Consider the following 16064-nt stretch of genomic DNA (forward strand, 5'->3'; position numbering starts at 1 on the left):
AGAGTAAAAGAAATACAACAGACTAGGTAACACATACCATCTGAAGCAGAAGTTTTAGAACTGACTGAGTGGCTAGTATAGTGAGATATCCCCTGTAAGATTGAGGTTTCCCATACCCCAGCTGTTCAAAGTACTGCCTGTTACTGGCGCTTTTGGCTAAAGGGAGCTACCTTGCCCATGGTTCCCTCCTGAGGAACCAATTTCTGATAGTTGCAGAGGTACAATGGCCTAGCCCTCTAACCTCAATTTGGGACATCTCTGAAGGGCCATTCTAGCTTCAGAGCTCTGCATAAGATGGCCAAGTCTTCTGCTGCAACCACATCACAGTTTATTTCCCCTCTCTACTCAATCCTGCTTCCCTCACTTCTTGCCAAATCTCAGTCACAAAATCTGTTTCCTGGGGAAATCTGACCTTTGACACAGACCAAAAATTTTAAATACTCTTTACAAATATGCTTAAAGAGTTAAGTGTAATAGCAATATAAATATACAAAAATAAATCATAAAAAAGAAGAATCATAAGAAAGACTCTGGATCAACTGAATATCCATATGCAAAAAATTAAAACTCGATCTATACCTTACACCACATACAAAAATTAACTCAAAATGATCATAACCCTAAATGTAAAACTAAAACCTATAAGTTTTCTAAAAGAAAACAGAGGAGAAAAATTTTTGTGACTTCACAAAAGTGAATAGTACAATGTACAAAATAGTACAATGTTTAGTACAATGTTGGATGACTTTAAAGGAATTTCTTCTAATGTTTCACCATCAAATAGGTTGTTTGCTGTGGGGTTCTGGTATATACCCTTTATCAGAATAAAGAAATTTCCTTCTGTTCCTTGTTTGCTTTCTTTCTAAAATCATGAACAGATGTTGAGTTTTATCAGATGCTTTTTCTGCATCCATTGAGGTGATCATGTTTTTTTTTTAATCTTTAACGTAGTGAATTATATTCATATTAAAACTTTTATTGAGATAAAATTCACACAACAAAGTTAAACATTTGAACCATTTAAAAATAGGTACAATTCAGTGGGTTCTAGTATGTTCATGATGTTGTGCAACCATTACCACTATCTAATTCCAGAATATTTCCATCTCATATATATATTTTTTTTTCTTTCTTTCTTTCTTTCTTTTTGGCTGTGTTGGGTCTTCGTTTCTGTGCTAGGGCTTTCTCTAGTTGCGGCGAGTGGGGGCCACTCTTCATTGCGGTGCGCGGGCCTCTCACTGTTGCGGGTTACACAAAGGTTTCTCAGACACAACACCAAAAGCATAAGCCACACACACAAAAAAATTGATAAAACTGGACTTAATCAAAATTAACAACTTCTACTCTTTTAAAGACACTGTTAAGAGAATGAAAAGACACATCATAGACAAGAAGAAAATATTTGTAAGTCACATATCTGATAAAGGACTTACATTCAGAATACATAAACGATTCTCAAAACTCAACAGTAAGAAAATAAAACAAAAACAAGAAAAAATGGACAAAAGTTTCGGACATTTCACCAAAGAAGATATATGGATGGCAAACAAGTATATGAAAAAAATTTCAACATCATTAGTCATTAGCGGAATGCAAATTAAAACTACAATGGGGGAATAATCCAAATGTCTATCAACAGATGATGGGAAAACACGTTGGTATGAACAATGGGATACTACTCATCAGTAAAAAAGACTAAACTATCGATACATGCAACATGGATTAATCTCAATTATGCTGAGTAAAAGAATACCTAGGAATAAATTTAACCAAGGAAGTGAAAAATCTGTACAACAAAAACAAGTCTTTGTTGAAAGAAATCGAAGACAGCACAAATGGAAAGACATTCCATTTTCATGGATCAGAAGAATTATATTGCTAAAAAGTGTATACTATTCAAAGCTATCTATAGATTCAACACAAACCCTATAAAAATTCTTATCAAAATTCCAAAGGCGTTCTTCACAAAAATAGAAAAAGACAATCCTAAAATTTGTGTGGAACCACAAAAGACTCCAAACAGCCAAAGCAATCCTGAGAAAGAATAACAAAGCTTGTGGTAACACACTTCTTGACTTCAACTATACTACAAAGCTAAAGTAATTAAAACAGTATGGGACTTTGGGACAAGATGGCGGAGTAGAAGGGCCTGAGCTCACCTCCTCTCACGAAAACACCAAAATCACAACTAACTGCTGAACAACCATCAACAAAAAAGTACTGGAACCTACCAAAAAGATATTCTACTTCCAAAGACAAAGAGAAAGCCACGATGAGATGGTAGGAGAGGTGCATCTGTGATACAATCAAATCCCATACCCACTGGGTGGGTGACCCCACAAACTGGAAAACAATTATATTGCAGAAGTTCTCCCACAGGAGTGAGAGTTCTGAGCCCGACATCAGGCTCCACAGTCTGAGGGTCTGGCATCGGAGGAGTAGACTCCAGAGCATTTGGCTTTGAAGGCCAATGGGACTTGATCACAGGAACGCCACAGGACTGGGAGAAACAAACGCCACTCCTGGTGGGTGCACACAAGGTCTCACGTATACCAGGACCTAGGGAAAAAGCAGTGACTTCATAGAAGCCTGGGCCAGACCTACCTGCTGGTCTTTGAGGGTCTCCTGGGGAGGCAGAGGGCAGCTGTGGCTCACTGTGGGGACAAGGACACTGGTGGCAGAGGTACTGACTACTCACTGGCGGGAGCTGTCCTGGAGGCCACCATTTTGATGCCAACACCTCACCCCACCCAAAAGCCTGAAAGCTACAGTGCAGGCATGCCTCAGGCCAAACAACCAACAGGGCAGGAACACAGCCCCACCCATCAGCAGACAGGCTGCCGTAAAGTCTTCCTGAGCCCACAGCCACCTCTAAACCCACCCCTTGATCCAGCCCTGCCCACCAGAGGGACAAGACACAGCTCCACCCACCAGTGGAAAGGCACAAGTCCCTCGCACCAGGAAGCCTGCACAAGCCTCTTAGACCAGCCTCATCCCCCAGGGGCCAGACACCAGAAGCAAGAGGAACTATAATCTTGCAGCCTGTGGGGCTGCAAACACAGAAAGTTAGATATAATGAGGCAGCAGAGGAATATGTTCCAGACGAAGGAACAAGATAAAACTCTAGAAGAACAACTACGTGAAATGGAGATAGGCAATTTACCTGAAAAAGAATTAGGAGTAATGATAGTAAAGATGATCCATGATCTTGGACAAAGAATGGAGGCACAGACCGAGAAGATACAAGAAATGTTTAACAAAGGGCTAGAAAATTTAAAGAACAAACAAACAGAGATGAACAATAACTGAAATGAAAAATACACTAGAAGGAATCAATAGCAGAATAAATAAGGCAGAAGAACGGATAAGTGAGCTGGAAGACAAAATGGTAGAAATCACTGCCACAGAACTGAATAAAGAAAAAAGAATGAAAACAAATGAGGATCGTTTAAGAGACCTCTGGGACATTAAATGCACCATCATTCGCATTATAGGGGTCCCAGAAGAAGAGAGAGAGTAGGGCCTCGAAAATATTTGAAGAGATAATAGCTGAAAACTTCCCGAACATGGGAAAGGAAACAGTCACCCAAGTCCAGGAAGCACAGAGAGTCCCTTACAGCATAAACCCAAGGAGGAACACACCAAGACACATATTAATAAAAATGACAAAAATTAAAGACAGAAAATATTAAAATCAACAAGGGAAAAGCAACAAATAACATACAAGGGAATCCCCATAAGGTAATAGCTTATTTTTCAGCAGAAATTCTGCAGGCCAGAAGAGAGTGGCATGATATATTTAAAGTGATGAAAGGGAAAAACCTAAAACCAAGAATACTCTACCCAGCAAGGCTCTCGTTCAGATTCAACAGAGAAATAAAAAGCTTTACAGACAAGCAAACGCTAAGAGAATTTTGCACCACCAACCAACTTTACAACAGATGCTAGATGAACATCTCTAGGTTGAAAAGAAAAGCTCACAACTGGGAAAAAGAAAATTACGAATGGTAAAGCTCAGTAAAGGTAGAAATCATCCATACACAAATATGATATCAAAACCAGCAATCGCGGGGCTTTCCTGGTGGCGCAGTGGTTAAGAATCTGCCTGCCAATGCAGGGGACACGGGTTGGAACCCTGGCCCAGGAAGATCCCACATGCCGCGGAGCAACTAAGCCCGTGCACCACAACTACTGAGCCTGCGATCTAGAGCCCGCGAGCCACAACTACTGAGCCTGCGTGCCTAGAGCCCATGCTCCGCAAAAAGAGAAGCCACCACAATGAGAAGCCCGTGCACCGCAACAAAGAGTAGCCCCCACTCACCACAACTAGAGAAAACCCATGCACAGCAACGAAGACCCAATGCAGCCAAAAATAAATAAATTAAATAAATTTATTTAAAAAACCGCCAGCAATCGTGAGAAGAGGAGAGTACAAATGCAGGATACTGGAAATGCATTTGAAATTAAGAGACCAGCAACTTAAAACAATCTTGGATATATAATAGACTGCTATATCAAACCTCATGGTAACTGCAAACCAAAAATCTACAATAGATATACACACAAAAAGGAAAAAGGAATGCAAACACAACAGTAAAGATAGTCATCAAATCACAAGAGAAGGGAACAAAAGAGGAAGGGAAGAAGAAAGACCTTCAAAAACAATCCCCAAACAATTAACAAAATGGCAATAAGGATATACATATCAATAATTACCTTAATTGTAAAAGGATTAGATGCTCCAACCAAAAGACACAGACTTGCTGAATGGATACAAAAACAAGACCTATATACAGGCTGTCTACAAGAGACCCACTTCAGATCTAGGGACACATAGACTGAAAGTGAGGGGATGGAAAAAGATATTCCATGCAAACGAAAATCAAAAGAAAGCTGGAGTAGCAATACTCATATCAGACAAAATAGACTTTAAAATAAAGACTGTTATAAAGAGACAAAGAAGGACACTACATAATGATCAAGGTATCAATCCAAGAAGAAGATATAACAATTATAAATATATATGCACCCAACATAGGAGCACTTCAATATATAAGGCAAATGCTAACAGTCATAAAAGGAGAAATCAATAGTAACACAATAATAGTGGGGGACTTAACAACCCACTTACATCAATGGGCAGATCATCCAGACAGAAAATTAATAAGGAAACACAAGCTTTAAATGACACATTAGACCTGATGGACTTAATTGATATTTATAGAGCATTCCATCTGAAAGCAGCAGAATACACATTCTTCTCAAGTACACACAGAACATCCTCCAGGATAGATCACATGCTGGGCCACAAAGCAACCCTTGATAAATTTAAGAAAACTGAAATCATATCAAGCATCTTTTCCAACCACAACGCTGTGAGATTAGAAATCAACTACAAGAAAAAAACTGTAAAAAACACAAACATGTGGAGGCTAAACAATATACTATTAAACAACCAATGGATCACTGAAGAAATCAAAGAGAAATTGAAAAATTCCTAGAGACAAATGAAAATGAAAACATGATGATTCAAAATCTAAGGGACACTGAAAAAGCAGTTCTAAGAGGGAAGTTTACAGCAATATGCTCTTACCTGAGGAAACAAGAAAAATCTCAAATAAACAACTAGAGAAAGAAGAACAAACAAAACACAAAGTTACCAGAAAAAATCATAAAGATCAGAGAAGAAATAAATGAAAGAGAGATGAAGAAAACATTGCAACTAAAAGCTGGTTCTTTGAAAAGATAAACAAAATTGATAAACCTTTAGCCAGATTCATCAAGAAAAAAAGGGAGGGACTTCCCTAGTGGTCCAATGGTTAACACTTCACCTCCCAATGCAAGGTGTGTGGGCTCAATCACTGGTTGAGGAGCTAAGATCCCACATGCCTCGTGGCGAAAAAACCAAAACATAAAACAGAAGCAATATTGTAACAAATTCAATAAAGACTTTAAAAATGGTCCACATCAAAAAAAAAAAAAATCTTTGGGGCTTCCCTGGTGGCGCAGTGGTTGGGAATCCACCTGCCAATGCAGGGGACACGGGTTCGAGCCCTGGTCTGGGAAGATCCCACATGCCGCGGAGCAACTAGGCCCGTGAGCCACAACTACTGAGCCTGCACGTCTGGAGCCTGTGCTCCGCAACAAGAGAGGCCGCGATAGTGAGAGGCCCGCGCACCGCGATGAAGAGTGGCCCCCGCTTGCCGCAACTAGAGAAAGCCCTTGCACAGAAATGAAGACCCAACACAGCCAAAAATCAATCAATCAATCAATCAATCAATCAATATTTAAAAAGAAATCTTTAAACAAAAAAAAAAGGGAGAGGGCTCAAATCAATAAAATTAGAAATGAAAAAGGAGAAGTTACAACAGACATCACAGAAATACAAAGGATCATAAGAGACTATGACAAGCAACAATATGCCAATAAAATGGACAACCTAGAAGAAATGGATAAATTCTTAGAAAGGTAGACGCTTCCAAGACTGAACCAGGAAATAGAAAATATGAACAGGCCAATCACAAGTAATGAAATTGAAACAATGATTTTAAAACTTCCAACAAACAAAAGTGCAGGACCAGATGGCTTCACAGGCAAATTCTATCCAACATTTAGAGAAGAGCTAACACCTATCCTTCTCAAACTAATTCAAAAACTTGCAGAGGAAGGAACACTCCCAAGCTCATTCTACGATGCCACCATCACCCTGATACCAAAAGAGACAAAGATACCAAAACCAGACAAAGATACCACAAAAAAAGAAAGTTACAGGCCAATATCACTGATGAACATAGATGCAAAAATCCTCAACAAAATACTAGCAAACCGGGACTTCCCTGCTGGCGCAGTGGTTAAGAATCCACCTGCCAATGAAGGGGACACAGGTTCGAGCCCTGGTCCGGGAAGATCCCAAATGCCATGGAGCAACTAAGCCCATGCACCACAACTACTGAGCTTGCACTCTACAGCCCATGAGCCAAAACTACTGAGTCCACGTGCCACAACTACTGAAGCCTGTGTGCCTAGAGTCCGTGCTCCACAACGAGAAGCCACCACAATAAGAAGCCTGTGCACTGTGACGAAGAGTAGCCCCCACTCAATGCAACTAGAAAAAGCCTCTGCACAGCAACAAAGACCCAACACAGCCAAAAAAAAAAAAAAAAATACTAGCAAACCGAACCCAACAATACACTAAAAGGATCACACACCATGATCAAGTGGGATTTATCCCAGGGGTGCAAGGATTTTTTCAATATCTGCAAATCAATCAGTGTGATAAACCACATTAACAAATTGAAGAATAAAAACCATATGATCATGTCAGCAGAAGCAGAAAAAGTTTTTGACAAAATCCAACACCCATTTATGATAAAAACTCTCTAGAAAGTGGGCAAAGAGGGAACCTACCTCAACGTAGTAAAGGCCATATATGACAAACCTACAGCTAACATACTCAACGGTGAAAAGCTGAAAGCATGTCTTCTAAGAACAGGAACAAGACAAGGATGTCTACTCTCGCCACTTTTACTCAACATAGTTTTAGAAGTCCTAGCCACGGCAATCAGAGAAGAAAAAGAAATAAAAGGAATCCAAACTGGAAAAGAAGAAGTAAAACTGTCACTGTTTGCAGATGACATGATACTATACATAGAAAATCCTAAAGATGCTACCAGAAAACTACTAGAGCTCATCAATGAATGGAGACACAAAAAGACCCCGATAGCCAAAGTAATCCTGAGAAAGAAAAATGGAGCTGGAGGAATCAGGCTCCCTGGCTTCAGACTATACTATAAAGCTACATTAATTAAAACAGTATGGTACTGGCACAAAGACAGACTTATAGATCAATGGAACAGGATAGAAAACCCAGAGATAAACCCACATACCTATGGTCAACTAGTCTACGACAAAGGAGGCAAGAATATACAATGGAGAAAAGACAGTCTCTTCAATAAGTGGTGCTGGGAAAACTGGACAGCTACATGTAAAAGAATGAAGTTAGGGCTTCCGTGGTGGTGCAGTGGTTAAGTATCCTCCTGTCAATGCAGGGGACACAGGTTTGAGCCCTGGTCCGGAATTTCCCACATGCCGCAGAGCAATTAAGCCCACGAGCCACAACTACTGAGCCCACATGCCACAACTACTGAAGCCCGCACGCCTAGAGCCTGTGCTCCGCAACAAGAGAAGCCACCTCAATGAGAAGCCTGCACACCACAACGAAGAGTAGCCCCCACTGACCGCAACTAGAGAAAGTTTGAGCGCAGCAACAAAGACCCAATCCAGCCAAAAAAAAAAAAAAAAAAAAAAAAAGAATGAAATTAGAACATTCTCTAACACCATACACAAAAATAAACTCAAAATGCATTAAAGACCTAAATGTAAAACCAGATACTATAAAACTCTTAGAGGAAAACATAGGCAGAACACTCTTTGACATAAATCACAGCAAGATCTTCTTGGACACTCCCTCCTAGAGTAAGTAAAAAAAAAAAAAAGGTAGCTAATTAGACTTAAAAGCTTTTGCACAGCAAAGGAAACCATAAACAAAATGAAAAGACAACCCACAGAATAGGAGAAAATATTCGCAAATGAAGCTACTGACAAGGGATTAATCTCCAAAATATACAAGCAGCTCATGCAGCTGAATATCAAAAAAACAAACAACCCAATCAAAAAATGGGCAGAAGATTTAAATAGACATTTCTGCAAAGAAGACATACAGATGGCCAAAAAGCACATGAAAAGATGCTCAACGTTGCTAATTATTAGAGAAATGCAAATCAAAACTACAATGAGGTATCACCTCACACCAGTCAGAATGGCCATCATCAAAAAATCTACAAACAATAAATGCTAGAGAGGTTGTGAAGAAAAGGGAACCCTCCTACACTGTTGGTGGGAATGTAAATTGGTACAGCCACTATGGAGAACACTTCGGAGGTTCCTTAAAAAACTGAAAATAGAGCTTCCATATGATCCAGCAATCCCACTCCTGGGCATACATCCGAAGAAAGCCATACTTTGAAAAGATACATGCACCCCAATGTTCATAGCAACATTATTTACAATAGCCAAGACATGGAAGCAACATAAATGTCCATCTACAGATGAATGATTAAAGAAGATGTGGTCCATATATACAATGCAATTTTACTCAGCCATAAAAAGAGAATGAAATAATGCCATTTGCAGCAACACTGATGGACCTAGAGATTATCATACTAAGTGGAGTAAGTCAGAGAAAGACAAATATCATATGATATCAATTATATGTGGCATCTTAAAAAAATTATGCAAAAGAACTTACTTATAAAACAGAAATAGACTCACAGACTTAGAAAACAAACTTATGGTTACCAAAGGGGAAAGGTGGGGGTAGGGATAAATTAGGAGGTTGAGATTAACATATACACAATACTATATATAAAATAGATAATCAACAAGGACATACTGTATAGCACAGGGAACTTAACTCAGTACTCTGTAATAACCTATATGGGAGAAAAATCTGAAAAAGAACAGATGTATGTATATGTATAACTAAATCACTCTGCTGTATATCTGAAACTGACACAACATTGTAAATCAAATATACTCCAATATAAAAAAATAAAACAGTATGGAACTGGCAGGAAAAGACATAGAACAATGGAACAGAAAACTTAGAATCAAAGTCCCACTTATATAGTCAATTAATATTTGACAAGGGAGCCAATAACACCCAAGGGTAAAGGATAGTCTCTTTTCAACAAATGGTGCTGGGAAAACTGGATAAGCACATACAGAAAAATGAAATTGGACCCCTATGTCACACCATGCACAAAAATTAACTTGAAATAGATCAAAGACTTAAACATAAGACCTGATAGCAGAAAAACTCCTAGAAGAAAATGTAAGGAAGAAGTTCTTCAACATTGGTCTTGGCGGGACTTCCCTGGTGGTCCAGTGGTTAAGACTCCACACTCCCAATGCAGGGGGCCCGGGTTCAATCCCTGGTCGGGGAACTAGATCTGGCATGCTGCAACTAAGAGCCCGCATGCCGCAACTAAAAAAAGATCCTGCATGCTGCAACTAAGACCTGGCGCAGCCAAATAAATAATTTTAAAAAATAGAAAACAGTGGTCTTGGCAATGATTTTTTTTGGATGTGACACCAAAAACACAAACAACAAAAGAAAAAGAAAACACAAAGTGGGACTACATCAAACTTAAAAGCTTCTGCACAGCAAAAGAAACAATCAACAAAATGAAAAGGCAACCTACAGAATGGGAGAAAATATATGCAAATCATATATTTGATAAGGGGTTAAAATCCAAAACACAGAAAGAACTCATTCAACTCAATAACAACAACCAAAACCCCCAAACAATCCTGTTGAAAAATGGGCAGAGGTACGAAATAGACTTTTTTCCAAAGAAGACATCCAAATGGCCAACAGGAACATGAAAAGATGCTCAACATCACCAACTATCAGGGAAATGCAAATCAAAACCACAATGAGATATCACCTCACACCTGTTACAGTGGCTGTCTTTTTTTTTTTTTTTGGCCACAGTGCACGGCATGTGGGATCTTAGTTCTCTGACCGGGGACTGAACCTGTGCCCCCTGCAGTGGAAGCATGGTGTCTTAACCACTGGACCACCAGGGAAGTCCCAAATAAATCTAGATGAAATGGGTAAGTTCCTTGAAAAGTAGAAAATACCAAAAGTGCTACAAGAAGAAATAAATGTCTTAAATAGATTAATAGGTTTTAAATATATTGAATCAGTGAAGATTTCCTCTCCTAAAAAAACCTAACTTACATAATTTTTCAGGTTAGTTCAATCAAACTTTCAGTAAAAATTCTTGTCTTACATTAACTGTTCTAAAAAACAGGAAAACAGTGATAGACACCAAGCTCATTTTATGAGGCTTATATAATCTTTATTCCACAACCACATAAGAACAATACAGGAAGAGAAAAGTATAGTCTATTTCACTAGTAAATGTAGATGCAAAAATTCCAAACACTGTTTTGGCTAACTAAATCCAACAGTACATTAAAAAATAAAACATCACGCTCAAGTATGGTTTATCTCAGGAAGATTCAACATCTGAAAATCTAAATAGGAATTTACCTTATGAATAGACTGAAGGAGAAAAAGAACTCAGAGCAAAAAACTGCACCCTAATTGATATAGAATAAGCAGTGATAAAATTCAACATCTATTTATTATAAAAACTCACAGCAAACTAGGAAGAGAAGGTAATTTTTTTAAACTTGATAAACTCATGTGCCAAAGCCTACAGCAAACACTAAAGTAATAGAGAAACTTTATATGCATTATCTTTAAGAGCCAACAAATCAAGGATGCCCATTATCACCTCTATTGTTTAACATAGCTTATGTCAACTATCAACCCAGTGGTTGAATGCCGTACTAGAGATCCTAGTTAAGACTGTAAGAAAAAAAAGAAGCAAAAGTTGAAAAATTGGAAGGAAAATTGTAAAACTTTCAATAATTGCAAATGATATGATCATTAGTGAGGAAAATCAATAGAATTAACAGACAAACCATTAAAACTAAAAAAAAAAAAAAAAAAGACTTCAATAAGTTGCCAGGTATAAGATTAACCTACAAAAATTAATACCACAATTTTTCTATATAAGTAGTAACCAACTAAAGATAAAATTAACAAAAAAAACCTATTACATATCTAGCAATTAATTTTTAAAATCTTTTTGTTGAAGTACTAAAATACATACAGAAAAGTGCACCAACTGTAAGTTTACAGCTTGAAGAATTCTCACAAAATGAACACACCTGTATAACCAGCATCCTGAAAGGCCCACCCATGTCCTTTCCACCTACCAAAGGCAAATGCTATCCTGACATCTAACACCAGATTAGCGCTGCTTGTTTTTAAACCTTATATAAACAGATTCATATGGTATGTATACCTTTTTAAAATATGAAAAGGAGAGAAAGAGATCCAAAAGGGGGTGAGTATGATATGTATTTGCAAGACACTGTCCCCTTTTCCTCCCTGGTATACTCTCTTTTATTACTTTAAGCTGTTATTATTGTTACAATTATAGCTGTCAAAGTATTAGCTTCCAAGAGTCTGAGCTTCAATTCTTTGTCTATCATTTTTACAAACCGGAAATATAATTTTGAGCAACATATGTGTTTCAAAATTTCACAAGGAAACAATTTTGAAATTCTATGTTATTCGTTTAATAAAATTTTACTTTCCTCCATTAACTATATTTCCCAAAGAGTTACCACAAAAATGATAACAGAAGAGAAATCAAGTCAATAAGATGAAAGGGAGTGAAGGCACCAGCCCCCTAGACAACAGCTGCCTTGGCTATAGATGGAGAGGCAGTGTCTTGAAAGTCTGAATGGACAGAAATATGTATTCTGGGTAGTTTAGATATTTACTTTCCCATAAGGAATCAAATCAAGTGATACTTCAAGGTCACCTCAAGATCTAATATTCTATGTCTACACCACAGCTCTGTCTCCAGTGCCTTGGAATTTTTGAGATAGTGACCAGAAAAGGAAATCAAATTCATGACAGATTACTGTGCTTCCAACATGAGTATATCTGACGCTAATCTCAGCAATTCTAGACACTGACCCTAGTGCCCCTGTGCTTCAAAATCACCTGCAGAGGTTTGTTGATTGGCTGGTGTAAATACAAGTACCTAACAGTACTGACTCCCTCCTGACCTATGAGTCAGAAACTCTGGAGGTAAGGATTTGGTGCAAGTGCATGTTTTCAGATTTCCCCACGTCATTCTATGCATAGCCAGAGTTGAAAACCACTAACACAGTTAACACAACTAACAAAAGATCTCATTTCACATTATCACACACCTGTGCATCAAACCTTATTATAAGCCACAGAACATATGCCCATTTGAAAAATTACTGGTCACAATTTAAGTTGGTGGATGAAGCACAATTCACTTAAAAACACTGAACTAGGAGTCAAAGACTTGCTTCTGAGCTCACCTTTGTTACTCACTATGTGACATCAGAGAAGTTAGCTTTCTGAGAATTTTTTTTCATTTATAAGAATGGAAAAATATTACTTGTTCTGCCTTCCTAAGATTATCATATCCATAAATTAAAGAATACAGGGGCTTCCCTGGTGGCGCAGTGGTTGAGAATCTGCCTGCTAATGCAGGGGACACGGGTTCGAGCCCTGGTCTGGGAAGATCCCACATGCCGTGGAGCAACTGGGCCCGTGAGCCACAACTACTGAGCCTGCGCGTCTGGAGCCTGTGCTCCGCAACAAGAGAGGCCGCGATAGTGAGAGGCCCATGCACCGCGATGAGGAGTGGCCCCCGCTTGCCACAACTAGAGAAAGCCCTCACACAAAAACGAAGACCCAACACAGCCAAAAATAAATAAATTAATTAATTAATTAAAAATAAATAAATTAATTAAAGAATACATAATAAAGCCATTCTAAAATATAAGTAAGGCACTAAATTTAGTCAGAATCAGTTGATTCCCTGAAGTCATTGCCAACTATACAGACGGACTCAAAATGCTGACAGTCTGAAATGAAACCAAGACCTCCCTTTATTCAACTAATTAATTAACTAACTAGCTAACAATCAAACTCCTGTCAGGTGGGAAAAGGCCAAGGCAGTTCTATTATTAAAAACAGAGAGAATGCTTTTATTTTCTACTTCCTGCCCTTCAACTCTCTCAATTCCCTCCAAGTTAAGTTCTAATCACATTAAGAAGAAACAAAAGTCAAGTACTCAATTTTGGGGGAACTAACCTATTTTCTTCCAAAGAAAATATACTAAGAAAGACAAACCTCAGCCACAGTACTACGTATACGATCCACCACCTGCTCAAAGTCCACCAGGCTGAAGAGGGGTTGCTGCTTGAGACGATGCAGCTCTGCAGCAAAAGTGTCCTCCTGGTTTTTCAAAATGGATCCTGCAAAACAGGAAGGCACTGTCAAAGGAAGACAGGGAACCTGCACAGGCAAGGGTTTCTCATCCCAGTGCCACAGCTATTTCACCTGCTTCGCAGTTAAGCATGTCACTCACAGCTGTGCTGAAATCTCAGAACATAAAGGTCAGTAACCACCCACTCTGCCCAGGCAGACTTTGGGGCCACACAGCATCAAATAAGCCTTTGAGGATGGGGTACGGTTGGGCAAGGAGATTCCTACCTTTCCTAGTCAGGTTTACATTTTGATTCTCGAACATCTGGACAGATTCTCCAACAAACAGGATTTTTTCAGCAACCCTCACTGGAATGTAGGATGGCAGAATCTCCACTCGCAGAGAAAACTGCTTTAGAGATGGTGCCAGCATGTTCTCTTCTTCTATCAGGCGCTGGTCAAAGAAATAATCCGTATCAGAGATGATGTAGGAAGTGAGAAAGGGAAAGCAAGGAAACATCCGGCAGCTCTCCCAACCCGTGATTTATATTTTCTAGAAGCAGGGACTTTAAATCTGAAGTTGCATAATTGTTACATTACTAGTGCTAGAGAAGTGTATTCCATTTTTAGTCAGCAAGATAGCACGGTGGAAATAGCAGTGGTTTTATTAACATTAGGATTTTAGCCCTCTGCCTTGGCTACTGTGTAAAAACTTGTGCAGTAGGTCTGGAACTCGGTCTCCTTACTTGTACCATGGAATAATTGATCTCTGTTTTTTTTCCAGACCTACATGTCTACGATTTATTATCTTGTGCATATGCCTGCTCTGCCCAGCTCTTTACACAAGCCTGACTCATTTAGCCAAGCGGGTCTCAAAGCCTGGCTCCTGGACCAGCACCATTGGCCTCACTTGGGAGCTTGTTAATAATGCAAATTTTCAAGCCCCTCCCCAGATTTACAGAAAACCTGGGGGGTAGGCCCAGCAGTCCGTGTTTTAACTAGCTCTCCAGGTGATTCTGAGGTACTCTACAGTTTGAGAACCACTGATCTAGCCCACTCACCACCCAATCACTCAGGCCCCTTCTGTTCCCTGACTTGCTTTTGAGTTGACCCTTATCCAGCTCCAACTGGAACTTTAGGCTCCATACTCCTGACTTTGATCTCTGCTATTCACCCTTTTAGTTTTGGGCTTGGGTGCTGGTGTGCCTCAGGGCACTATCCTAGACCCTCTTCTCCTCTGGCTCTCAACACTCTTCCTAGACAATCACGTCTTCTTCTAAGGCTGAACTGATCATCATAAGAGATATTTTTAATCTTTCTGCATCACAGGACTCTGCAATTATAAAAGCTAGGACCTTCCAGAAAAATATATAACCATACACTTCACAGACCCTCTGAAGCCACTCATGGACCCCAAATTAAAAACTTCTGTATGCCGATGACTCCTAAGACTTTAAGCTAGATTACTCTCATGAGCTCTAGGCTCAGCCCACTGGTCATTTCCTACAAGCACCTCAAACTCAATGTGTCCAAAGTTAGACCCATCTTCTTTCCCCTGACACCAGCAATCCATGTTCCTTATCGTCACTAGTCGCCCACTACTAAAGGCAGAGACTTGGGTATCATCCTTGATTCTTCCCTCTGGACCCATAGCCAATTAATCACCACGACCTACCTGTTCCAGCTCCTTAATATCTCTCAAGCCTCTTTATTCTTCACCATATTTACTGTTCCCACCCTTGGTGTAGGCCACCATTATTTTTCAGCTAATGTCCCCAACATTCTTCTAACTGACCTACTTGCTGCTAATCTTAATTTTTTAAAAAACGATTCCCCACACAGTTTCTAGAGTGATCTATCATAAAGTCTAACATACAGAGGTAGGTTAACCTCTTGCCTAAAATTCTTCACAGTTCCCAGCTCTCTTCAGGCTCAAGTCTAAATTTCTTCCCATTGTTTACAAGGGCTTTCATGATCTTACCTCTGCTCATCTCAAAAGCTTCATTGACTGCCACTTCCCACACCCTCCCCACTGTCCCTTACACTCTACATCTCAGCCTTTATTTACTTGACTCTCTCAATTGAATTACTAATGCTTCCCCAAATGAGCCATGTCCTTCATGGCGTCTGTACTTTACACAGTCCTTCCCTTTGCTTGGAATTTTTT

General features: G+C 39.3%; 1 protein-coding gene across 1 annotated transcript in view; it reads right to left on the minus strand.

Annotated features, from left to right (window-relative positions):
* TUBGCP4 (tubulin gamma complex associated protein 4) overlaps positions 1-16064 on the minus strand; it is a 47808-nt gene that overhangs the window by 12331 nt on the left and 19413 nt on the right. Inside the window, exons 8-9 of the mRNA XM_036844221.1 lie at positions 14186-14351; positions 13823-13947 (exon numbers count right to left, since the gene is read on the minus strand). Coding sequence (XP_036700116.1) covers positions 13823-13947; positions 14186-14351 — 291 coding nt within the window. The remainder of the gene's footprint in view (positions 1-13822; positions 13948-14185; positions 14352-16064) is intronic.

The sequence above is a fragment of the Balaenoptera musculus genome, chromosome 2 (genome assembly GCF_009873245.2).
Source record: "Balaenoptera musculus isolate JJ_BM4_2016_0621 chromosome 2, mBalMus1.pri.v3, whole genome shotgun sequence".
NCBI classification, from domain to species: Eukaryota; Metazoa; Chordata; class Mammalia; order Artiodactyla; family Balaenopteridae; genus Balaenoptera; species Balaenoptera musculus.